At 58.0% G+C, this 24,868-nt stretch overlaps 2 protein-coding genes across 2 annotated transcripts; one reads left to right on the top strand and one right to left on the bottom strand.

Moving 5' to 3' along the window:
* The first annotated feature begins 979 nt into the window (after positions 1 to 979).
* Positions 980 to 10,206, top strand: ZBTB14 (zinc finger and BTB domain containing 14). The gene is made up of 3 exons (XM_068147748.1): positions 980 to 1,245; positions 3,937 to 4,020; positions 5,884 to 10,206. Exons 2-3 carry the CDS (start codon positions 4,018 to 4,020, stop codon positions 7,225 to 7,227), a joined length of 1,347 nt encoding a protein of 448 aa, XP_068003849.1. The 5' UTR covers positions 980 to 1,245; positions 3,937 to 4,017; the 3' UTR covers positions 7,228 to 10,206.
* A 3,054-nt stretch (positions 10,207 to 13,260) lies between these two features.
* Positions 13,261 to 22,512, bottom strand: AKAIN1 (A-kinase anchor inhibitor 1). The gene is made up of 2 exons (XM_068147749.1): positions 21,123 to 22,512; positions 13,261 to 17,728 (listed from the first exon to the last, which is right to left on the bottom strand). Exons 1-2 carry the CDS (start codon positions 21,136 to 21,138, stop codon positions 17,538 to 17,540), a joined length of 207 nt encoding a protein of 68 aa, XP_068003850.1. The 5' UTR covers positions 21,139 to 22,512; the 3' UTR covers positions 13,261 to 17,537.
* Between the last annotated feature and the right edge of the window lie 2,356 nt (positions 22,513 to 24,868).

Consider the following 24,868-nt stretch of genomic DNA (forward strand, 5'->3'; position numbering starts at 1 on the left):
ACAGCTGGCAGCAGCCCCCAGGGAGTGTTGGTGTGTGGGCAGCTGTGGGTGGGCTGCAGCAATGTGCCAGCAGCAACTGCAGCAGGGTCAGGCAGAGCTTAGGTGCCTGGGGAGGAAGAGGCTTTCCCGCAGCAGCAGGGCTGGGGGAGAGCTGTGCAGGGCTGAGGGAGAGCCGTGCAGGGCCGGGAGAGAGCCGTGCAGGGCCGGGGGAGAGCTGTGCAGGGCTGGGGGAGGGGCTGAGGTGCCATGCTGGGCACTTGGCACTAGCTGGGTGCAAGCTGCTGTGGGAAGGCAGGCAGCGAGCAGCGCAGGGAGTGTGGCCCTCCGCACCCCGCAGCAGCTGCAGGCGATGGAGCTGCCGCAGCTGGGGCCGGAGGAAGAGCTGGGAGAGCGCTCCGGGGGGAGGCTGGGAGGGCAGGCAGGGAGAGCGGCACCGGGGGCTGGCACCGGCCGCAGCCTGCAGAGCCGCGGGGCTCCAGGCGCCGTCCCCAGCGCCGCTTCCCGCCCGGCGCCGGCCGCGAGCCGCCGGGGCGGGCCGGGGCGGGGCGGGGCGGGGCGGGGCTGCGAGCGCGAGCTCCTCGGCTCAGCTCCCGCCCAGCCTCGGGGCCGAGCTCGCTGCCGCCGCCGCCGCCGCTGCCGGGCTCGCACACGCGGGCGCAGGCGCGGCGGGTACCCGCAGCCCGCCGCGTTTCCGAGGGGAGCGGGGCGCCGGGCCGCGGTTCCGCTCCCGCTGGCTTTGCTGCCCCCGGTTCTCTTCAAGCGCGGCTCGGTCGCTGCCGCCGATGCAGCCGAGGCTGTGCGTCGCGGCCGGGGCTCTCGGCGCCCCCCGCTCCTTGTGCTGCGCGGCGCCGCTGCCTCCTCCACGCTCCCCGGCAGAGGCGCGGCCGTGCTCGTACCGCGCATGCACGCAGCACCCTGCCCCCCCCCCCCCCCCCCCCCTTCCCCTCCTGCTCCGCCGCCGTCCGTGGCGCGCGCGCGCGCACACCCGGGCGCTCGTGCCGGAGGCGGCGGGGAACGGCCGGCGGGACGCGCGCACACCACACATCCCCCCCCCTCCCCTTATTCCCTTTTCCCCCCTCCCTTCCCTCCTCTTCCTCCCGCTTCCCTTTTCCCCTCCTGTTTTCCTTCTCCCCCCCACTCCCTTCTCCCCCTTCCCCGGTACCGGCGAGCACACTTCTCTCCTCCCCCCCCCTTCCGCGTTCTCGCCGAAGCACGGCTCCGCGCGCGGGGGCGCGCCGGGGGCAGGTAAGCGCGAACCCTCTCCCCTTTTCCCTCTCCTTCCTCCGCTCTATCTCCCGTTTCCCGTTCTCCGTTATCGGCGGGGCCGCCATTGCGCGCTCACGCGCGCCCCCGTCCTTCCTCTCCTCCTCCTCCTTCCCCTTCCACCTTTCTCCCTTCTCCCCGCTCGCCGCCGCGCTGGGTGCGATGGAGGCGCCGCGGGCGCGCCCGCCGCCACCGTCTCCGCCAGTAGCAGCAGCGGAGGCGGCGGCACGGAGCCATCGCGCCCGCGCACGGCGGGAGGAGGAAGAGGAGGAGGAGGAAGAGCGGCGGAATACGCGCGCTGGGGACACAACAAAGGGGCAGGCGGCCGCGCAGGGAACGTGGCGCCGGCGCCGCCGGAGGAGGAGGAGAAAGGCGGAAGGGGATGGGGCCCGAGCGGAGGAAGAGGGAAGGCGCGCGGGCAGCGCCGCCGCGCAGCCCCGACCGGCGGCGGCGAGAGGCCGCGGCTGCTCTTGGGCGCCCCCGGTGCGGGGAGCGGGAGCGCGGGCGGTGTCTCCCCGCTGCGGGTTCCTGTCGGGGCGGGTTGGGTCCCGCCGGGAACCCGCCTCCGCCGCGTCCTCGCCAACCCCAAGCGGGTGCGTGGAGGCGGGAGTGCGCCCGGCCGCTGGCGGCTGCAGGCGGGGACGGGCGCGGGCACGGCTGGCACTCCCCGAGCCGCCGCGGAGCCAGCGGACAGCGGGGCAGGGACAGCGCCGGGCAGAGCCGCGCCGCTGCCCCGACGCTGTCACCTCGGGACGGGCTGCAGAGTTGCGGGAGAGAACCTCATGGAGTTCGGCCACGGAGGAGGAGGAGGAACAACCTCCTGCGGCAGTGCGGCTGAGGGGAGACCTGTGGCGAAGCAGCTTGAAGGAGCTGGGAGTGCTGGGGAACAGCAGAGTCCCCAGCAGCCGGCAGTGTGCCCTGATGAGCGAGGCAGCCAAAGGTGTCCTGGGGGGCATGGAGGAGAGAGTGGCCAGCAGGGCAAGGGAGGCTCTCCTGCCCCTCTGCTCTGCCCTGCTGAAGCCACAGCTGCACTGCTGGAGCCAGCTCTGGGCTCCCCAGTCCCAGAGGGTCAGGGAACTGTTGGAGAGAGCCCAGGGGAGGCTGCAGAGCTGCTGAGGGGCCTGGAGCAGCGCTGGCAGCAGCAAAGGCTGAGAGCCCTGGGGCTGTGCAGCCTGCAGCAGAGCAGCCCCAGAGGGGAGCTGAGCAATGCTCAGCAAGAGCTGAAGGAGCTGTGGGGGGCAGGAGGCTGGGGCCAGGCTCTGCTGAGTGGTGCCCAGGGGCAAGGGGCAGAGCCTGGCAGGCAGGAGGTGGCAGCTGAGCAGGAGGAGAAAGTGGTTTGGGGGGAGGCTGCTGGAGGCCTGGAGCAGGCTGCCCAGAGAGGTTGTGGAGTCTGCTGGTGTGGAGAGCTCCCAACCCCCCCTGGGCACTGTGCTGCTGGGCAGGGTGCTGGGGGGGCCCTGCTGGAGCAGGGGCTTGGGCTGGGTGGTCTCCAGACATCTCCCCAACCTCTACCAGTCTGAATAATTGCAGTTAGCCTGCAGAATAATTAACGTGGTGGGAATGGGAGCCTCAGGCCTGGAATGGTCAAGTGCCCAGCAGGCTCCACTCCCACTGCAGCCCCTTGAGTTGCTCACCCCAGTTACCCCCACGCTGTGCCCACACACACACACTTGGCACACAACTGCTTCAACTTGAATTACTTTTTGCCTGATAAGGCTTATCAGAAGCACAGCAAAATTGCATTATCTGCTGGTCAGTAGCTCAGGCTTTTGGAGTCTCATCCCCTGGCCCTGGATGTGCCTCCATCCACCCACTTCCTTTGGGATCTCTGCCCATCAGATCCACAGCTGGGCTTGCTGATAGGCTCAGCAGGGTGCTGATCACATTTTTCATGGGTTGCTTAGGGGGTCCCCAGAGTCCCTGCATGGGTGAAAGTTGGAAGGAACCTCTGGGGATCACCCAGCCCAAGGAGACTCCACAACCTCTCTGGGCAGCCTGCTCCAGGCCTCCAGCAGCCTCCCCCCAAACCACTTTCTCCTCCTGCTCAGCTGCCACCTCCTGCCTGCCAGGCTCTGCCCCTTGCCCCTTGGCCTGGCCCTGGGCATCACTCAGCAGAGCCTGGCCTCAGCCTCCTGCCCCCCACAGCTCCTTCAGCTCTTGCTGAGCATTGCTCAGCTCCCCTCTGGGGCTGCTCTTCTGCAGGCTCTCAGCCCCAGGGCTCTCAGCCTTTGCTCTCTCAGCAGCTTTGCAGCCTCCCCTGGGCTGTCTCCAGCAGTTCCCTGTCCCTCTGGGACTGGGGAGCCCAGAGCTGGACCCAGCACTGCAAACGTGGCTTGAGAAGGACAGAACAGACGAGGAGGAGAATCTCTCTTGCCCTTCTGAGTTAATGCTGGTGATCCCAGTGGAGGTTTTCCAGACCTTTAGCTCTGGCACAGAGCAAGCAGCAGTAAAGTGGAGTCAGGGAAGGGAAGTAGCCAGAGGATATGAAACACATGGTTGGTGACAAGGCTGCTGTCAGATCAGTCTGTGCAGTCATCTGTGGAAGCAATCAGAGGAGTTGGGTGTTTAAACAGCTCCTGTTGGGGGACTGTGGGCAGTGGAACGTGTTCTGGGTTCTCACACCAGCCCTGTTTTCTTGGGGCTTTAACATGGCTTTCCCTTCCTGTCCTGCAGGCTGCAGCTGGCCCCTGGGAAGGGTTCAGCAGCTGTCAAGAGTTTAAGAAGGCTTTGTTCAGAACATTTCCTGCATTGTTCATGGTGAGTCTTGGCTCTGATGTTTAACCTTGGGTTTGTTCTGTGACAGATGGAGAGCATCTTACAGGTTTCCTTGAGCTGTAAGAGTGGCTTCTGGCTGGGCTGGTGGTTGGGCTTCATCTCATGAGGTTCAGCATGGGCAAGTGGAGAGTCCTGAGCCTGGGCTGGAATAACCCCCAGCACAGGTAGGGAATCAGCCTGCTGGAAAACAGCTTCAAGGAGAAGCACCTCAGAGTGCTGCTGGGTAACAAGGTCACAGTGAGCCAGTGGTGTGCCCTCCTGGCCAGGAAGGACGATGGGCTCCTGGAGCACAAGGAGAAGAGTGTGGCCAGCAGGTGGAGGGAGGTTCTGCTTCCCTTCTACCCTACTGAGGCCACATTTGGAATCCTGGGTCTAGTGCTGGGCTCCCCAGTTCAACACACAGGGAACTGCTGGAGAGAGCCCAGGGGAGGCTGCAAAGCTGCTGAGGGGCCTGGAGCAGCTCTGGCAGCAGCAAAGGCTGAGAGTCCTGGGGCTGTGCAGGTTGGAGAAGAGCAGCCCCAGAGGGAATCTGAGCAATGCTCAGCAAGAGCTGAAGGAGCTGTGGGGGGCAAGAGGCTGGGGCCAGGCTCTGCTGAGTGGTGCCCAGGGCCAGGCCAAGGGGCAGGGAGCACAGTCTGGAAGCCAGGAGGTTCCATCTGACTATAAGGAGACATGATATGGCCTTGAACACCCCCAGGCAGGCAGCATCCACAGCCTCTCTGGGCAGCCTGGGCCAGGGTCTCAGCAGCCTCACACTAAAGAACTTCTTCCTCAGCTTCACTCTGACCTTGCTCTGCCTTAGCTCTAAACCTTTCCCCCTTGGCCTGGCTCCAGACCCCCTCAGGAGCAGTTCCTCTGCAGGATCCCTTCAGGTACTGTCAGGCAGCTCTAAGGTCCCCCAAGAGCCTTCTCCTCTCCAGGCTGAACACCCCCAGCTCCCTCAGCCTGGTCTCACAGCAGAGCTGCTCCAGTCCTCTGATCATCCTTTTGGCCTTCTCTGCACTGGGTATTACTCAGAAAGAATGACCTGGAGGTACTGGTCGATAGTAGGCTGAACAGGAGCCAGCAGTGTGCCCAGGTGGCCAAAAAGGCCAAGGGCATCCTGGCCTGCAGCAGGAAGAGTGTGGCCAGCAGGAGCAGGGAAGTCCTTCTGCCCTGTGCTCAGCACTGCTCAGGCCACACCTTGAGTCCTGTGTCCAGCTCTGGGCTCCTCAGCTTAGGAAAGAGGTTGAGCTGCTGGAAGGTGTCCAGAGAAGGGCAAGAAAGCTGGGGAGGGGTCTGGAGCACAGCCCTGTGAGGAGAGGCTGAGGGAGCTGGGGTTGCTTAGCCTGGAGAAGAGGAGGCTCAGGGGAGACCTTCTTGCTCTCTGCAACTGCCTGCAGGGAGGTTGGAGCCAGGTGGGGGTTGGGCTCTTCTCCCAGGCCCCCAGCAGCAGAACAAGAGGACACAGTCTCAAGCTGTGCCAGGAGAGGTTCAGGCTGGATGTTAGGAAGAATTTCTTGCCAGCCAGAGAGATTGGCCCTTGGGATGTGCTGCCCAGGGAGGTGGTGGAGTCCCCATCCCTGGAGGTGTTTAGGAAGAGCCTGGCTGAGGCCCTTGGTGCCATGGTTGAGTTGATCAGATGGTGCTGGGTGGGAGGTTGGACTGGATGAGCTCTGAGGTCTTTTCCAACCTCGTTAATTCTATCCTATTCTGTTCTGTTCTGTTCCATCCCATCCCATCCCATCCCATCCCATCCCATCCCATCCCATCCCATCCCATCCCATCCCATCCCATCCCATCCCATCGCTGTTGGGTTTGATGACTTCAGCTTTGCCTCAGCTGTTTCCCTTTTTTGTCTGCCAGGAGTTTTTCCTCAGCATGTCTGAGACCATCAAGTACAATGATGACGATCACAAAACTGTCTTCCTGAAGACCCTCAACGAGCAGCGCTTGGAAGGGGAGTTCTGTGACATCGCCATCGTGGTGGAGGATGTCAAGTTCCGAGCCCACCGCTGCGTCCTGGCCGCCTGCAGCACCTACTTCAAGAAGCTCTTCAAGAAGCTGGAGGTGGACAGCTCCTCGGTCATCGAAATAGACTTCCTGCGCTCGGACATCTTCGAGGAGGTCCTCAACTACATGTACACCGCCAAGATCTCCGTCAAGAAAGAGGATGTCAACCTGATGATGTCCTCGGGCCAGATCCTGGGCATTCGGTTCCTGGACAAACTCTGCTCCCAGAAGCGCGACGTCTCCAGCCCCGAGGAGAACCCCCAGGCCAAGAACAAGTACTGCCTGAAGATCAACCGCCCCATGGGCGAGCCCAACGAGGCCCCGGACGACGAGGTGGAGGAGATCGGCGACCACGACGACAGCCCCTCGGACGTGACGGTGGAAGGGACCCCCCCCAGCCAGGAAGACGGCAAGTCCCCGACCGCCACCCTGAGGGTGCAGGAGGCCATCCTCAAGGAGCTGGGCAGCGAAGAGGTTCGCAAAGTCAACTGCTACGGCCAGGAGGTGGAGCCGATGGAGGCGACGGAGTCGAAGGACTTGGGGTCGCAGACCCCTCAGGCTCTGACCTTCAACGACGGCATAAGCGAGGTGAAGGACGAGCAGACCCCGGGCTGGACCACGGCGGCCGGGGACATGAAGTTCGAGTACCTGCTGTACGGCCACAGGGAGCACATCGTCTGCCAGGCCTGCGGCAAGACCTTCTCGGACGAGGCGCGGCTGCGCAAGCACGAGAAGCTGCACACCGCCGACAGGCCTTTCGTCTGCGAGATGTGCACCAAGGGCTTCACCACCCAGGCTCACCTGAAGGAGCACCTCAAGATCCACACCGGCTACAAGCCCTACAGCTGCGAGGTGTGCGGCAAGTCCTTCATCCGCGCCCCGGACCTGAAGAAGCACGAGCGGGTGCACAGCAACGAGCGCCCCTTCGCCTGCCACATGTGCGACAAAGCTTTCAAGCACAAGTCCCACCTCAAGGACCACGAGCGGAGGCACCGCGGCGAGAAGCCCTTCGTCTGCAGCTCCTGCACCAAGGCTTTTGCCAAGGCCTCGGACCTGAAGAGGCACGAGAACAATATGCACAGCGAGAGGAAGCAGGTGACCGCCGCCAACGCCATCCAGAGCGAGACGGAACAGTTGCAGGCGGCGGCGATGGCCGCCGAGGCAGAGCAGCAGCTGGAAACCATAGCTTGCAGTTAAAAGGCAGGAGCTGCGGCAGCGGGGCGGCGGGAGCTGCGGCAGCGGGGCGGCGGGAGCTGCGGCAGCGGCCCTGTCAGAAACAGAAGTGGGACAGGAAACCGGCTGGGCTGCGCCGAGACTGGAAACCCTTCCTTGCGGACAGGGCTGTGGGTGTCGGGTGGGAAGGCAGGGTGCTGCTTGGTCTGGGGGTTTCCAGGGCCTTCAGAGAGGAGGCTCCCCTTGGACCTGAACTGCTTTTGTGGCCCTGAGCAGTGTCAACGTTGCCAAAATCTGATTTTCCTTTGGGAATGTGGGGTGAGTTCTCTGTCAAACAGGGGCTTGCCAGCCCTGGGTGATGGGTTGGTTTTAGCTGGAGTGCTGCATGTGGTGTGGAGACAGCAAAGTGGGCGTCTGCAGAGGTGGAGAGGCGGTGTCTGGGGTTGGGGAGGTGTGCCAGAAACCATTCCCTGGCAGATGCTTTGGCTTTGAAATTCCTTCTCTTGTCACCTGCTGTAGCTGCTAGAGGTTGGTACAACTGGAGCCTGGAATGGTGTGGGTCAGGAGTTGCCTTGGTCTGTTCCCAGCTTGGGTCTACAGAAAGGAAGTGGTTTCCCACTGTCCCACACAGAGCTCCTGAAGCAGCTCATGGAATGAATCACAGAATGGGTGGGGTTGGAAGGGACCTTCAAGATCATCCAGTGCCAAGCCCCCTGCCGTGGGCAGGGACACCTCCCACTAGAGCAGGATGCTCAGGGCCTCATTCAGCCTGGCTTTGAGCACTTCCAGGGGCTGGAGCCTCCACAGCTTCCCTGGGCAAGCTGTTCCAGTGTCTCACCACTGTGCTGGAGAAGAATTCCCTCCTGGTGTCTGAGTGATCAGAATGATACTGGTTTGAGTTCCCTGCCCTCAGACAGAGATCCTCTGATTTTAACCAAGGGGACAAATGGAATGAAAGTCACAGAATAGGTTGGGTTGGAAGAGACCTTTAAGGTCATCGAGTTCCAACCCCCTTGCCGTGGGCAGGGACACCTCCCACTACAGCAGGGTGCTCAGAGCCTCATCCTGAAGAACCAATGCTGCATCCTTGGCAGTGGTCCTGGCTAGTAGAGCAGAAGAAGGCTGATGGCCTCCACCAGTCCTTTTGGGGGGGGAAAAGAATCTGCTGTGTTTGCTTTGGTGTTGACTCCTCCACCATCTCCTGGAGAAGGGACAGAGCCACAAAGGAGGTGCAGCATGGAGAAGGAGACATGGTCCTGACTCTGAGCTGGTAGAAATTAATGAAAGCTTTTCATGCCACAGTGAAGGCAAAAAGAGCTCCAGGACAGCTCTTGATGGTCAGCTCCCTGCAGCCAGCTCTTTGTGGGACACGTCTGTGTGGTCAGCTCGAAGTGAGGACAGCTCTCCACGGGGCAGCAGGTCCTGCTGGTTCTCCTCAGTGCATTGTGAGCTTCACAGCAAGCCTTGAACATCAGTTTGGGCTCTGCATGCCACCATGGGGAGCCCATGGTGGAGGTGAGGACATCCTCTGGGAAGTGGGGAGGTAGACTCCTCACATCCACCTGCCCAGCAGTGTGGTTTTTGCAGGGAAAGCTCTACTCAAAAAGGAGCAGAAGTGTACAAACTGATGAGGCACACAGGTTGTACCAGGGGCTGGCCAAGTCACTCACACTCCTTCATCCTGCTCAGCCATGTGGGGGCTCCACCTTGCTCTGCCATTTGTGTTGGTGACTCAGTCAGGAAGTCAGAATTAAACTGCCCATGAGATGAAGGCAAGGAGGAGCATCCATCAAAGTGCACTGCAAAACTTAACAGTTCAGCTGGCCAGCTAATGTGCAGGTGGAATGCAAAGGTGGGTAGGGAGGACCACAGGAGGGGTTTGCTCCAGAAGCTGGGGGGCCCAGGTCTGAGGAGGGGGCTGGGGGGGGCATGGGATGCCATGCAGGCAGGAATGAGCTTGTGGGTCGTGCCACCGCTGCCTGCTGTGAGAGACCAGTGTAGAGTTGGGCACAGAGGGCTGGCCACAGAGATGTAGTCACAAAGAGTGGACTGCAGAGGGTGGGCCCCAGAGAGCTGGCCATGAAGGGTTGGCCATGAAGGGTTGGCCACAGAGAGTTGGTCACAAAGAGTTGGCCACAGAGAGTGGGCCCCAGAGAGCTGGCCATGAAGGGTTGGCCACAGAGAGTTGGGCACAAAGAGTGGATGGCAGAGAGTTGGCCACAAGGAGTTGCCCATGGAGAGCTGTCCCACCCTGGGTTGTCAGTGGCAGAGCTCTGGAGCTGCAAAGCACAGCCAAGGGCTGTCACCTGCCTGGGGGGGTGTGCTGTGGCTTGTCACAGCAGCTGAGGGCTCCTGTTCCAGCATCAAACCTTCTGAGCCACCAGCTGTAGGCAGGAGGGAGAGGTGAGGGAGGGGCTTTGTTGGTGAGGAGTCCAGAGGCAGTGTTCCTTGCTGGGTTGGTACTTCCTGGCCTGGGGGTGGGTTGTGTTTTCCTTCCAGAGAAGCTGGGGCAGGTGCTGCCCATTGCACTGCTAGGCAACAAAGTGCCCTTTGGATTGCAAGCCTGCTGCGTGCAGCCAGCAGGAGAGGACAGCAGAATGCTGGGGATGTGGTCCCAAGGGACACTGAGCCTCCCCTTGCACTCTCCAAGTGCTACAACCAGCGTCAGGACTTCACTGGCAGTTGGGATGGGCCAAGCCCCCATGGCCTGGGGCACCTGGCTGGATGCTGCCCCTCACTCTGCACACTGAGACTTGCCACCTGCCAGATCCCACCTTGCTTCTCTCCAGAGCTGTGGCAAAAGAGTGGACTTTGGGCACTGGCTGATGGAACTTTGATCCTTGGGAGGTTGGGGTTGGGGTTTTTTATGTTTCTTTGGGGTTTGGTTGGTTCTGTTCTGGTTTGAAGTTCCTTTGTGCTTTTCTGGTGGGGTTGGGTTGTGTTTTTTATCATTGCAGCTTTATTTTCTTCACCTCCTCCTCATTAAAGAGCTCTCTTCCAACATCCCAGTCCTGCTATGGAAAGCTGGGGGGGGAGAAGGGGGGAGGGAAGGCTGCAAATAATAACAATCATGATAATAATTCAAAAACCCAAACCTGAACTGCAACATTTCAGAGGAACTGGAAACTTGGGAACCTTCCCCAAGATACTTTGCTCTAACTGTGGCTTGGCTTTGCCCTTCAGCACTCTCAGGTTTGTAACCAAGCTCTGCACTGATGGTGATGATTTTCCTTTGGGTTTTGTTGGTGTGTCCCTCTGCAGCATCAGGAAGGTGTTTGGCTCAGGGCAGAGCTTTATTGGTCCTCTTGTGGAGCATGATGATGATGATGATGATGAGTGAGGAGTGTTGAAATACCTGCACACCTGCAGGATGGCCAAGGGCTCAGGCCCAGCCAGCAGGGGGTTAGGAAGGGCAGATCCTGCCTGACCAACCTGAGCTCCTTCCATGCCCAGGTGACTGCCTGGTGGCTGTGGGGCAGGCTGTGGATGGAGTCTGCCTGGACCTCAGCAAAACCTTTGCCACCATCCCCCACAGCAAGCTCCTGGCCAAGCTGTCAGCCCCTGGCTGGGACAGCAGCTCTCTGAGCTGGGTTAGGAACTGGCTGGAGGCTGAGCCCAGAGAGTGGTGGTGAATGGTGCCACAGCCAGCTGGCAGCCAGGCACCAGTGCTGTGCCCCAGGGAGCAGTGCTGGGCCCCAGCCTGCTCAATATCTTCATTGATGATCTGGAGGAGGGGAGGAAGGAGTGGCCCCACCACTGCCCAGTCCAGGGGGACAATCCCTGCCCTGCTCCTGCTGCCCACACCAATGCTGCTCCAGGCCAGGCTGCTGGTAGCCTCCTTGGCCACCTGGGCACACTGCTGGCTCATCTTCAGCTGCTGGTGAACAACACCCCCAGGTCCTGTTCTGCTGGGCAGTTCCCAGCCCTTCTGCCCCAAACCTTGAGCCTCCATGGGGTGGTTGTGACCCAGTGCAGGACCCAGCCCTTGGCCTTGTTGAACCTCACCTCACTGACCTTGAGCAGGTCCCTCTGCAGAGCCTCCCTCCTCTCCAGCAGATCAACACAGCCTCCTTTTTGGTACAGAGCAGGATCATTTGACCTAAAAACCCTCAAGGCTTGTAGAGGAAGTTGCCTCCTTTCCAATCCTTTAGCTGGCAGTTCTCTGGGCAGCCAGCCAGGGAGGTGCAGGCTGCATTCCACATGCCCTGCCAGCAGCTGCTCTCCAGCATCTCTCCCCATCCAGATGTAACCCAGCCCCAACCACCCTCATTCCAGAGCAGAGGGGAGGACTGCCATGGCCAGATTGGCTTCAAGATGGGCCCAGAGGTCTCTTCCCAGGGATGGCTTTTAATTGGAAGATGAGAAACAGAAGAGCTAAAAGGAGTGGCTGGTACAATATTGATTGCTTTGCAGGCTGCTGCTCTCCCCTGGGCTTCTTTTTGCTCCTGGAGATATTTATAGACCTCTGAAACTTGATGGCCTTGAACTCAGCAGCTCCTCAACAGGTTCTTGGGGTCTGACAGGCTTTTAAATCTTCTACAGCTAAGCATCTAATCTTCTGTGGATAACCATCAAAACCTTGGACACAGCAGCCCAGAGTGGGTGGAAGTTGGAAGGGACCTCAGGAGCTGAGCTGCCCCAGCCCAGCCCTGCTCCAGCAGGGCCTCCCCAGCACCCTGCCCAGCAGCACAGTGCCCAGGGGGGGTTGGAAGCTCTCCACACCAGCAGACTCCACAACCTCTCTGGGCAGCCTGCTCCAGGCCTCCAGCAGCCTCCCCCCAAACCACTTTCTCCTCCTGCTCAGCTGCCACCTCCTGCCTGCCAGGCTCTGCCCCTTGCCCCTTGGCCTGGCCCTGGGCACCACTCAGCAGAGCCTGGCCCCAGCCTCTTGCCCCCCACAGCTCCTTCAGCTCTTGCTGAGCATTGCTCAGCTCCCCTCTGGGGCTGCTCTGCTGCAGGCTAGGAGGTTTGTGGTGAACTTCTGAGTCGAGGCAAGGTGACTGATGTAATGAAGTGGTGTAGGTGTTGGGGGAGCAGCAGGGAGGAGGGGAAAGAGGGGAGAGGAAGGAGCAGAAACTCCTGATTTCAGTGGTGGTGAAATGAATGACAGCTCACTAGCACAGCACCTAGAGCAGGCTGCTCAGAGCCCCAGCCAGCCTGCCCTGCAGTGCTGCCAGCCATGGGGCAGCTTCCAGCTCTCTGGGCAGCCTGGAACAGGCTCTCCCCACTCCCAGTGTCAAACATTTCTCCCTTCTCTCCACTCTCAATCTCCGTCTTTGAGTCCAAACCATCCCCCTTGGCCTGGCACCACAGGCCCTGAGAAAAAGTCTGTCCCCAGCCTTCTGCTCACCCCTGGAAGCACTGCAAGGCCACCAGAAGGTCTCCCTGGATCCTTCTCCAGGCTGCACAGCCCCAACCCTCCCAGCCTGGCCTCCCACAGAGGGCTGGAAACCCTCCCAGCACTGCTGTGGCCTCCTCTGTCCCCTCTGCAACAGATCCCTGCCTGTGCTGTGCTGAGAGCTCCAGAGCTGCCCCAGCAGCAGAGGGGCAGAATCCCCTCCCTGCCCCTGCTGCCCACCCTGCTGGGGGTCAGCCCAGGCCAGGCTGGGGCTGGGCTGGCAGCGCTCAGTGCTGACTCAGCTCCAGCTTTGCACCTCCCAGCACCCCCAAGTCCTTCTCCACAGGGCTGCTCTCCATTCCTCAGCCTGGGTTGGTGCCCTAGGGGATTGTCCTGACTCAGGAGGACCTTGCCCCTGGCCCTGTTGAACCTGATGAGGTTCTCACCTCCCCTCTCCAGCTTATCCAGGCCCACATCTGCACAGCCTTCAGTTCCCACTGGTGAGTGCTGCACCGTGGGAGCTTGTCTGAAACCCACATGGAAACTGTGAACTGCCTTGGGCTTCTCAGAGCTGAGTTCTTGTCTTGAGCAGTGCAGCCAGGACTCCCTGGCCTCAGCAGCTCATTGCTTGCTTCATCAGCCTGCCCACTGAGCCTGAGCATGGCTCCCCTTCTTCTGCCCCCAGACAGCAGAGACACAGGAGGCAGTGAGTGGGAAGGGTTTGTTTTATTCAGCAGCAGCACATCTGTGAGAATCTCCAAAGTCTCTGTTTCCTCCAGAAAACAGAATTTGTCAGTGAAGGTAGCAAAAATGCCTGCACCCACCTGGCCCAGGAGTGCCACCAGCCTGGGGACAAGGCCCTCACCTCTGGGACAGCTCTCAGCTACTTACCCTGCGTGCAAGCCAGCTGGGGAACATCCTTTGGCGTGAGGAGAGAGCCAGTGCATGCCTGGAGCTAGGGATATGCCATGGCAGGAGGTGCTCTGTTGGGCTGGCACTGAGTCCCAGAGTGGGTGGAAGTTGGACGGGACCTCAGGAGCTCATCAAGCCCAGCCAGGGCCCCCCCAGCAGCTTGCCCAGCAGCACAGAGCCCAGGGGGGGTTGGAAGCTCTCCACACCAGCAGACTCCACAACCTCTCTGGGCAGCCTGCTCCAGGCCTCCAGCAGCCTCCCCCCAAACCACTTTCTCCTCCTGCTCAGCTGCCACCTCCTGCCTGCCAGGCTCTGCCCCTTGCCCCTTGGCCTGGCCCTGGGCACCACTCAGCAGAGCCTGGCCCCAGCCTCTTGCCCCCCACAGCTCCTTCAGCTCTTGATGAGCACTGCTCAGCTCCCCTCTGGGGCTGCTCTCCTGCAGGCTAAATGGCCCTAGGTCTTCCCCAGCTTTGTTACCCTTCTCTGAACTCTCTCCAGCACCTCCAGGTCCAAACCTGAGTGAGTGAGGGGCCCAAACCTGAACCCAGCACTCAAGGTATAGCTTCAGCAGTGGCAATCTATGGCCTTGCTCATTGCAAGATGTGCCACCAAGATGCACCAAACAGAAGGTCTGGAAGCCCCTTCAGATATTTTCCTCAGCAGTCATACAGCTCCATTCCTCCAGGCTGGACTTCCCTAGTTCCCTGAGCTGCTCCTCAGGAGCAGATCTCCAGAGGTCCCTTCCCACTTCCACCATTGGTGGAACTCTCCATCAGCAGCTCTGAGTGGAGCTGTTTCAGGTGACTCTGTGCCCCCACTGCAAACATGCAGCTCTCACCTGTGAACACAGGGTGCTGCTGTGCCCCTTCCCAGCCCCTGCAGCTCACAGCCAGGCAGTGGCCCTGGAGTCCTGTTCCTGCCTCTCCTGGGACATGGAGGCCTCTATTAGATGGTTTTCTCCTGAGGACAACTTCAGGTTGAAACTTCCTTGTGTCCTTCAACATCATAAACCAGCAGCTTGCTTCCACCTCATGAGGTTCAATAAGGACAATGTGAAGTCCTTCATCTGGGGAGCAGTAACTCCAGGCACCAGCACAGAGCAGAAGTTGTCCTGCTGCAAAGCAGCTCCATGGAGAAAGTCCTGGTGGACAGCAAGTTCTGCATGGGACAGCAATGTGGCCCAGAGGGCCAATGGCATCCTGGGGTGCAGGAAGCAAAGTGTGGCCAGCAGGGCTGGGGAGGTTCTGCTCCCCCTCTGCTCTGCCCTGCTGAGACCACAGCTGCAATCCTGTGTCCAGTTTTGGGCTCCCCAGTTCAGGAGAGACAGAGAGCTGCTGGAGAGAGTCCAAGGGAGAGCTGTGAGGATGATGAAGGGACTGGAACATCTCTCCTGTGAAGCAAGGCTGAGAGCCCTGGGGCTGCTTAGTCTGGAGAAGAGAAGGCTGAGAGGGATCTGATCAATGTCTATCAGTAGCTGAGGGCTGGGGGTCAGGATGAAGGGGCCAGGCTCTGCTGAGTGGTGCCCAGTGACAGGATAGGGAACAACAGCTACAAGCTGGAACCCAGGAGGTTCCACCTTGACATGAGGACAAACTTCTTTGGTGTGAGGGTGCTGGAGGCCTGGAGCAGGCTGCCCAGAGAGGTTGTGGAGTCTCCTCTGGAGACTTTCAAGCCCCACCTGGATGTGTTCCTGTGTGAGCTGCCCTGGGTGACCCTGCTCTGGCAGGGGGTTGGACTGGATGATCTCTGGAGGTCCCTTCCAGCCCCTACCACTCTGTGACTCTGTGACATCTAAGGAACTTCATGGCCCACCACATGAGAACCATCTACCAGGACAGAACTCACTCACAGTGCATTGCCCTCCTTCAAGGTATTCATCAACTCCACCTTTAGGCTTTGATTCAGTTTTTTAAGCCTCTTTTCTTCACTTTCTGAGATGAAAAAAAGGCTCCAGCAAAGCTGCAGGGGAAGCTGGTAGGCTCCATACCAGCACCTCAGTTTCTCCCCTTCCCATGGCATGAAAATGAAGAGGAAGAGTTGAGGCAGGAGTGACTTCCCTGCCAGAGTGGTTCAGGAAGGAGACTGCAACTGCAGCACTCTTTTGAGCTTCATCAGACTCAAAAGCCAGAGGGCAGAGCTCTGTGGTCACAGCCCCAGCTCACAGCCTTGCTGGATGGCTGGGCTGTGTTTCCCACCCAAGATGAGACAACCAGCTGGGGCATGGAGCTTAACCACATCCTCTTTCTGCTACCATTTCACAGGATCATGGAATCACAGCACCATAAAATCAGAGAACCACATCATCAATGAAATGGGGAGGATGGAAGAGACCTTGGAGATCACCAAGGTCACCAAGAGGCCTTTGAGATCCCCAAGAGATCTTTGTGATCATCAAGAGGCCTTTGAGATCATCAAGGTCACCAAGAGGCCTTTGAGATCACCAGCTCCAACCCCTCACAGTCCCACCACTTCTGCTATGCTGTTACCACTGAACCACATCCCTCAGCTCCACCTCCACAGGTTTCTTAAGCACCTGCAGGGATGGTGACTCCACCACCTCCCTGGGCAGTGCCTGAGAACCTTCTGTGTGGAGAAGTTGTTCCTAATATCCAAACTGAACCTCCTCTGGCACAACCTGAGGCTGTTTCCTCTTGTCCTGTCACTTGCTGAGTGCAAGACACCAACCCTCACCTTGCTCCAACCTCCTCTGAGGTAGCTGTAGAGGGTGATGAGGTCTCCCCTCAGCCTCCTGTGGACTAAGCAAGCCCAGTTCAGAGATTCATTGAATGGTTTGGGTGGGAAGTGACCCCAAAGGTCACCCAGTTAGGACCCCTCTGCCACCTTCCACTACCCCAGGTTGCTCAAGGCCTGGCCCGGAGCACCTCCAGGGAGGGGCCATCCCCAGCCACTCCTCATAAGCCCAGACCTCTGTTCAAGACCCTTCAGCAGCTCAGCTGCTCTTCTTTGGACATGCTCCAGCACCTCAATGTCCTTCTTGTGGTGAGTGACCCAGAGCTGAACACTTCAGCTGGCACAGAACAAACCCCTGCCCCAGGGCAGCCTGGGAACACTCTGCTGTGCCCCACAGGAAGCCATTCTCTATGGTGAAGCCCCCAGAGAGCTTGGCAACTCCTCTGCTTAGAGGCTTTCCAGCTCTCGTTAGTGGGGTTCATAGCTCTGATTAGTGGGGTTCACAGCTCTGCTTAGAGGCTTTCCAGCTCTGCTTAGTGGGGTTCATAGCTCTGATTAGTGGGGTTCACAGCTCTGCTTAGAGGCTTTCCAGCTCTGGTTAGTGGGGTTCATAGCTCTGATTAGTGGGGTTCACAGCTCTGCTTAGAGGCTTTCCAGCTCTGCTTAGTGGGGTTCATAGCTCTGATTAGTGGGGTTCACAGCTCTGCTTAGAGGCTTTCCAGCTCTCGTTAGTGGGGTTCATAGCTCTGTTTGGTAGCTTTCCAGCTCTGCTTAGTGGGGTTCATAGCTCTGATTAGTGGGGTTCACAGCTCTGGTCATTGGCTTTCTAGCTCTGGTCAGTGGGGTTCACAGCTCTGGTCATTGGCTTTCTAGCTTTGCTTAGTGGGGTTCACAGCTCTGGTCAGTGGCTTTCTAGCTCTGGTCAGTGGGGTTCATAGCTCTGTTTGGTAGCTTTCTAGCTTAGCTTAGTGGGGTTCATAGCTATGATTAGTGGGGTTCACAGCTCTGGTCATTGGCTTTCTAGCTTTGCTTAGTGGGGTTCACAGCTCTGGTCAGTGGCTTTCTAGCTCTGGTCAGTGGGGTTCACAGCTCTGGTCAGTGGCTTTCTAGCTCTGCTTAGTGGGGTTCATAGCTCTATTTGGTAGCTTTCTAGCTCTGCTTAGTGGGGTTTAGAGCTCTGCTTAGTGGCTTGGTGAAGAAGCACTGCATAAATACGGGCTTGGTCATCTAATGCACTTTCTACTTCTCAGCTGAGGACTACTGCAGCTTTACCTTGCCTCTAGGTTATGCTTTGGTTTGCTTTACAACATTGCACTAGGAGACAGCTGAAGGCTAGAGAGAAGGCTTGAGACCGCTGCAAACAACAGCAACCATCCATCCCCAGCCCTCAGCTTTACTTCTTCTCATGCTTCTTGGTCAGCTTTCCCCTCTCTAGCTGGAGGCTCGGCCCGCCCTTGGGCGGTGCCTGCCTTTGCTGGCTCTCCTGGGAGACCTGCTGCAGCGCTCGGAGGATGGCAGTCTGCACGATCTGCTTGCTGGCCTTCTGCAGCTTCACTTCGTCCTGCTCCAGCCCTGGCTTCTCACCTGCCACAACCAAACCACAAAGAAAGGCAAGCTGAGCGGCTGGGGCCGCGCTGGGAACACCTGGAAGGGAGAAAAAACCCAACCCAACCCAACCCAGACCCATGGAGTGTTTGGGAGCAGTTTGTGATGGTGGAAAGCTGCCAGTGGAACAGAGGGCTGGAGCACCTCTGCTGTGAGGACAGCCTGAGGGAGCTGGGGCTGTTCAGTCTGGAGAGGAGAAGGCTCTGAGGAGACCTCCTTGTGGCCTTCCAGGATCTGCAGGGGGCTCCAAGAAAGTTGGGGAGGGACTTCTGAGGGTGTCAGGGAGGGATAGGACTGGGGGGGATGGAGCAAAACTAGAAATGAGGAGACTGAGCCTGGATGTGAGGAAGAAGTTGCTCCCCATGAGGGTGGTGAGAGCCTGGCACAGGCTGCCCAGGGAGGTGGTGGCAGCCTCACCCCTGGAGGTGTTTGCAGCCAGGCTGGAGGTGGCTGTGAGCAACCTGCTGCAGTGTGAGGTGTCCCTGCCCATGGCAGGGGGTTGGGACTGGCTGAGCCTTGAGGTCCCTTCCAGCCCTAACAATTCCATGATTCTCTGATGAAGGAGGTGGTGATGATAGGATGGATTGAAGAGGATGTCTGAGGTCATGCAGCTCATTCTTGCTCTCTACTGCTCCCTGAAAGGAAGTTAGAGCAGCCCCAGAGGGGAGCTGAGCAGTGCTCAGCAAGAGCTGAAGGAGCTGTGGGGGGCAAGAGGCTGGGGCCAGGCTCTGCTGAGTGGTGCCCAGGGCCAGGCCAAGGGGCAAGGGGCAGAGCCTGGCAGGCAGGAGGTGGCAGAGAGGTTGTGGAGTCTGCTGGTGTGGAGAGCTTCCAACCCCCCCTGGGCACTGTGCTGCTGGGCAAGCTGCTTGGGGGGCCCTGCTGGAGCAGGGTTTGGGCTGGGGGAGCTCCAGGGGTCCCTTCCCACCCCTCCAGGCTGGGGTTCAGTGAATCTTGTTACTTTTCAGTGTAATCTGAAGCATTCTTGACCTTTTTTCCCTGCTCTGGAAGGCAGAGGCTTTACTCCTGCCCCTGCCACCCCACAGGGAGTAGGAGGAGCTAGAACCCAGTTTTGTACCAACATTTTGACATTAGAAATGAAGACCTCAATGTGTGAGCACTCTTCAGAGTGTAAAGATGGACATCTGAGAAGCTCCCCTGCTCAGCAGCCCTTCCTTACAAGAGCAAAGTCAAGAGCTGCTCAGCTGCCTGCCCAGCTGGTGCTGACACTCTGGAGCCCGGAGCAGGGGAGCAGCCTGGCATGATGCCACAGAAGGTGAGGAGGAGCTCAGCCTGAACCAAGTGTTCTAGGGATCTCACCAAAGTGTGACTGAAGCCCTGGCAGCTGTGCTCTGAACCAGATGTGCTGATCCTCTCTGGTGGGGAAGCTGGCAAAGCAAGGAAGCTCTCTGCTGCAAAATTAACCCAACCAAAGCAAAATAAACTCAATCAAAGCAAAATAAACTCAACCTAAGCAAAATAAACTCAACCAAAGCAAAATAAACTCAACCAAAGCAAAATAAACCCAACCTAAGCAAAATAAACCAAACCCAACCACAATAAACCAAAGCAAAGCAAAATAAACCAAACATAATTAAACCAAACCTAAGCAAAATAAACGAAACCATACTAAAATAAACCAAACCTAAGCAAACTAAACCAAACCAAAGCAAACTAAACCTAAGAAAATGAACCCAACCTAAGCAAAATGAACTAAACCAAACCACAATAAACCTAAGCAAAGCAAACTAAACCAAACCTAAGCAAATTAAACCAAAGCAAAGCAAAATAAACCCAACCAAAGCAAAATAAACCAAACTAAACCAAACCAAAGCAAACTAAACCAAATCTAAGCAAACTAAACCAAACCAAACTAAAATAAACTAAACCAAAGCAATATTAACCAAACCAAAGGAAAATAAACCAAACCTAAGCAAATTAAACCAAACCAAAGCAAAATAAACCAAATTAAACCAAACCAAAGCAAACTAAACCAAACCTAAGCAAACTAAACCAAACCAAACTAAAATAAACTAAACCAAAGCAATGTTAACCAAACCAAAGGAAAATAAACCTAAGCAAAATGAACCCAACCAAAGCAAAATAAACCAAACTAAACCCAACCAAAGGAAACTAAACCAAACCATACTAAAATAAACCAAACCAAAGCAAACTAAACCAAACCACAGGGAATTAAACCAAAGCAAAGCAAAATAAACCAAAGCAAAGTAAAATAAACCAAAGCAAACCACAATAAACCAAAGCAAACCACAATAAACCAAAGCAAAGTAAACCAAACAAAAGCTAATTAAACCAAACCTAAGCAAACAAAACCAAAGCGAACTAAACCAAACCAAAGCGAAATAAACCAAAATAAAGCAAAATAAACCAAAGTAAAGCAAAATAAACCAAACCTAAGCAAAATAAACCAAACCTAAGCAAAATAAACCAAAGTAAAGCAAAATAAACCAAACCTAAGCAAAATAAACCAAAGCAAACCACAATAAACCAAAGCAACGTAAACCAAACCAAAGCTAATTAAACCAAACCTAAGTAAATGAAACCAAAGCAAACGAAACCAAACCAAAGCAAACTAAACCAAACCAAAGCAAACTAAAACAAACCAAAGCAAACTAAACCAAACCAAAGCAAACTAAACCAAACCTAAGCAAAATAAACCAAAGCAAAGCAAAATAAACCAAAGCAAACCACAATAAACCAAAGCAAACCACAATAAACCAAAGCAAACCACAATAAACCAAAGCAACGTAAACCAAACCAAAGCTAATTAAACCAAACCTAACCAAACTGAACAAAACCAAAGCAAACTAAACCAAACCACAGGGAATTAAACCAAAGCAAAGCAAAATAAACCAAAGCAAAATAAACCAAAGTAAAGCAAAATAACCAAACCAAACCACAATAAAGCAAAGCAAAGTAAACCAAACCTTAGCAAAATAAACCAAACTAAATCAAACCAAAGCAAAGTAAACCAAACCTAAGCAAACTAAACCAAACCAAAGCAAACTAAGCCAAACCAAACTAAAATAAACCAAACCAAAGGAAAATAAACCAAACCAGATGGAGCTGCTGATGTTTCTCTTGGTGTCCCTTCCCCCTTGTCCCTGCCCCTTCTGTGCATGCTTCTGCCCTTGATGGGGACCGCAGGGGTGAGCCTCCTAACCTCCAGCTCCATGGCCAAGCATCCCAAACTAAGTCACCTTCTTCAAAGCCTTCTCCTCCTCCCTGCTCGGTGGCAGTTCCAGTGTGGCCATTCTGCATCCCCCCACCCCCTCCCAGTCCCTGGGTGCAGCTCCCTGGCACGATCGGAGCCTTCCCACTGCTGTCCCCAAGGGCAGGGGATGGATGTCCTTACCTGGAGCGAACACCATGGTGCTGCCTGGGGTGGTGCGGCTCAGCTCCTGGATCAGCACCTCGGACAGCTCCGGCCCGCCTCAGCTCCCCAGACAGCTCCAGTTTGCTCCCCAGGTCAGCACGGCTCAGCAAGGCTCAGCTCCCCAGACAGCTCCAGTTTGCTCCCCAGGTCAGCAGGGCTCAGCAAGGCTTAGCTCCCCAGACAGCTCCAGTTTGCTCCCCAGCTCAGCACGGCTCAGCAAGGCTCAGCTCCCCAGACAACTCCAGTTCAGGATGGCTCAGCTCCCCGGCAAGCTCCAGTTCAGGATGGCTTAGCTCCTTAGTCAGCTCCAGTTCAGGATGGCTTAGCTCCCCGGCAAGCTCCAGCTCAGGATGGCTTAGCTCCCCGGCAAGCTCCAGCTCAGGATGGCTTAGCTCCTTAGTCAGCTCCAGTTCAGGATGGCTTAGCTCCCTGGCAATCTTCAGTTCAGGATGGCTTAGCTCCCCGGCAAGCTCCAGGTCAGGATGGCTTAGCTCCCTGGCAAGCTCCAGTTCAGGATGGCTTAGCTCCTTAGTCAGCTCCAGTTCAGGATGGTTTAGCTTGCTGGCAAGCTCCAGTTCACAATGGCTTTGCTCCCCAGTAAATTCTGGTTCAGGATGGCTCAGCTCCCCAGTCAGCTCCAGTTCAGGATGGCTTAACTCCTTAGTCAGCTCCAGTTCAGGATGGCTCAGCTCCCCAGTCAGCTCCAGTTCAGGATGGCTCAGCTCCTTAGTCAGCTCCAGTTCAGGATGGCTCAGCTCCTTAGTCAGCTCCAGTTCAGGATGGCTCAGCTCCCCAGTCAGCTCCAGTTCAGCTCCTGAGTCAGCTCCAGTCCCACACGGCTGAGCACAGCTCAGTGCAGCTCAGCACCTAAGAGAAAGACAGCTCTGCACGGCTCCGCTCTCCAGTCAGCTCCAGTTCCGCATGGCACAGCTGCCCGGTCGGCTCCATTCCATCTCGGCTCAGCGCCCCAGGCAGCTCCAGTTCAGCAGGGTTCAGCTCCTCTGTTAGCTCCAATTCAGCACGGCTCAGCACCCCAGTAAGCTCCACACAACTCCAGTCCTGCACAGCTCAGCATGGCTTCGTACGGCCCAGCACGTCCAGCAGCTCCGGTGCTGCGGGGCTCAGCACCCCAGTAAGCTCCACTCAGCTCCACTCAGCTCCGGTGCTGCAGGGCTCAGCACCCCAGTAAGCTCCACTCAGCTCCACTCAGCCCCGGTCCTGCAGGGCTCAGCACCCCAGTAAGCTCCACTCAGCCCCGGTCCTGCAGGGCTCAGCACCCCGGAACGCTCCGCTCAGCTCCGGTCCTGCGGGGCTCAGCACCCCGGTACGCTCCGCTCAGCTCCGGTCCTGCGGGGCTCAGCACCCCGGTACGCTCCGCTCAGCTCCGGTGCTGCGGGGCTCAGCACCCCGGTACGCTCCGCTCAGCTCCGGTCCTGCGGGGCTCAGCACCCCGGTACGCTCCGCTCAGCTCCGGTCCTGCGGGGCTCAGCACCCCGGAACGCTCCGCTCAGCACCCGGGAAGCCGCAGCTGGCCCCGCCCGGCCTAGCCAGCGCCCGGCCCGGCCCCGCACGGCGGCGCAGGCGGCCGCGGTCCCTCCCTCCAGACTGCGGCGGGGCGGGGAGGGGACCTGGGCGGCCACAGCAGCCCCAGCCCCAGCCCCAGCCCCAGCCCCAGCCCCCACCGCTGCCGGCGCCGCCGCCGCCCGCAGCCGCAGCGGGAGCAGGGGGGACGGCGTCCGGCGCGGTGCTTAATGGCTGCTCATTCGCTAATTACCTCAGGGGGCCAGCACTGACCTTCTCTCTCTCTCTGTCTCTCTCTCTGTGTCTCCGTGTGTATCGCTGTCCCCTGCTGCGAGGCGCCCGCCGCTGCCGGCTTTGTCACCGCGCTGCAGTTCTCCGGGGTCGGAAGGCTGAGGAATTTCGGTCCTGCTGTCCCAGGGTGCTTGGCCTGGCTCTGCTGAGCCTCAGGGCTTCGCTCACAGAGTCAGAGAACCGCGGAACGGTTTGGGCTGGAAAGAGCTTGAAGCTCACCCAGTTCAAGGATTCTCTGACCCCGCCGAGGCTGCTGCCAAGTGATGGCCCTCAGCGCCACAGCTCTGCCTCTTGGGAGCACCTCCACGGGTGGAGAATTCGGCCACCTCCCTGGGCAGCCTGGGCCAGGCTTTGAGAACCCTTTCTGGGGAGAAATTTTTCCTCATATCCAACCTCAGCCTCCCCCTGGCACAACTTGAGGCTGTTTGCTCCTGTCCTGTCACTTGTTGCTTGTGAGACCAACCCCCAGCCGGCTCCAGCCTCCTTTCAGGGAGTTGTGGACAGCCAGAAGGTTCTCCCCTCAGCCTCCTCCAGGCTCTACACCCCCAGTTCCCTCGGCTGCTCCTCCCCTGCCCTGTTCTCCAGACCCTTCCCCAGCTCTGTTGCCCTTCTCTGGCCCTGCTCCAGCCCCTCAGTGGCCTTCTTGGAGTGAGGAGCCCAACACTGAACCCAGCACTCGAGATGTGGTTGCCCCAGCGCTGATCCATGGCAAGAAGCAACACCCAGACCTGTGAGCAGTGACAAAAGCACCTGCAGGTATTTCCATCAGCAGCCACACACTCCCCACCTGTTCCATCCTTCCAGCTCCTGCTGTTTGAGTGAGCTGTGGCAAGTCTCTGTGGCATCAGGGCCACTGCAGATTCTTGGGGTTATACCTTCAAAGCCTCCTCTGGAGGAGCCTTGATGCCCTCAGAGGTTGCTTTGTGAAGCCCTGGGACATTTTGGGGCAAAGGCACAGAGCTGGAGTTGTCTGATGGCACTTCAGCTCCTCCTCTGATCCCTGGAATTTGCTGGCTTCACCTCTGGAGGGAAGCCTTTGCTCTGATGCAGCTGGGCACAATCCTTTGCTCACACAGATTCAGAAGCTTGGCCAGCCTCTGGCCCAGGCTGCCCAGGGAGGCTGTGGCTGCCTCCTGTCTGGGGGTGCTCAAGGCCAGGCTGGATGAGGCCTTGGAGCAGCTGAGTCTGGTTGAGAGGTGTCCCTGTCCCTAGAAGGAGGTTGGAGCAGCTGAGCTCTGAGGTCCCTTCCACCCTAAGCCTCCCCTGGGCTCTCCCCAGCAGCTCTCTGTCCCTCTGGCACTGGGCAGCCCAGAACCTTTTGCCCCTTCTTTTGTTGCTGGGCACCACTGACAAGGGCCTAGGTCCTCATCCTCATCCTCTAGCTGCTGATCAGCACTGAGAGGAGCTGCTGCCAGCAGCCTGGGCTGTGCCCCTGGGGAGAGCAGTGCCCTGCCAGCCATGCAGACAAGCAGGGCTGGAGCATCTCAGCAGCACACCATGGGCCATGGATAGGTCAGGAGGGCCTCTCTCAGGAAGCCTTCCCCACTCCTCCCCTTTCCCCTGCTGAGCTGCACACCCAGAGCTCTGCATGGAGCTCTTTGGATGCAGCTGTAGGCTCACAAGCAAGGGAAGGTCTCCCCCACGACCTCTGCTCTTTGCAGTCAGCACCAACCCCCATGACCCTCAGTCTTCTCCAGGCTGCTCCTGTTAATACTGATTTTCCTGCGGTCCCAGGAGAGGTTAGGGTTGGGGTAGGTGGCCTTGAGAGGTCCCTTCCAACCCAAACCCTTCTGTGATTCCAGATCAGTTTGATCCCTCTGTTTTGTGGGTGAAAGTCAAAAAGAGAGAGAAGCACAAACCCCAGCCAAGGGCAAGCAAAGAGCTGGGTGAGTCAGGAGGCCTGCAGACAGTGC

The sequence above is a fragment of the Melanerpes formicivorus genome, unplaced genomic scaffold (assembly GCF_026170545.1).
Source record: "Melanerpes formicivorus ecotype bairdi unplaced genomic scaffold, bMelFor1.0.p_v2 SCAF_15, whole genome shotgun sequence".
Lineage (NCBI taxonomy): Eukaryota > Metazoa > Chordata > Aves > Piciformes > Picidae > Melanerpes > Melanerpes formicivorus.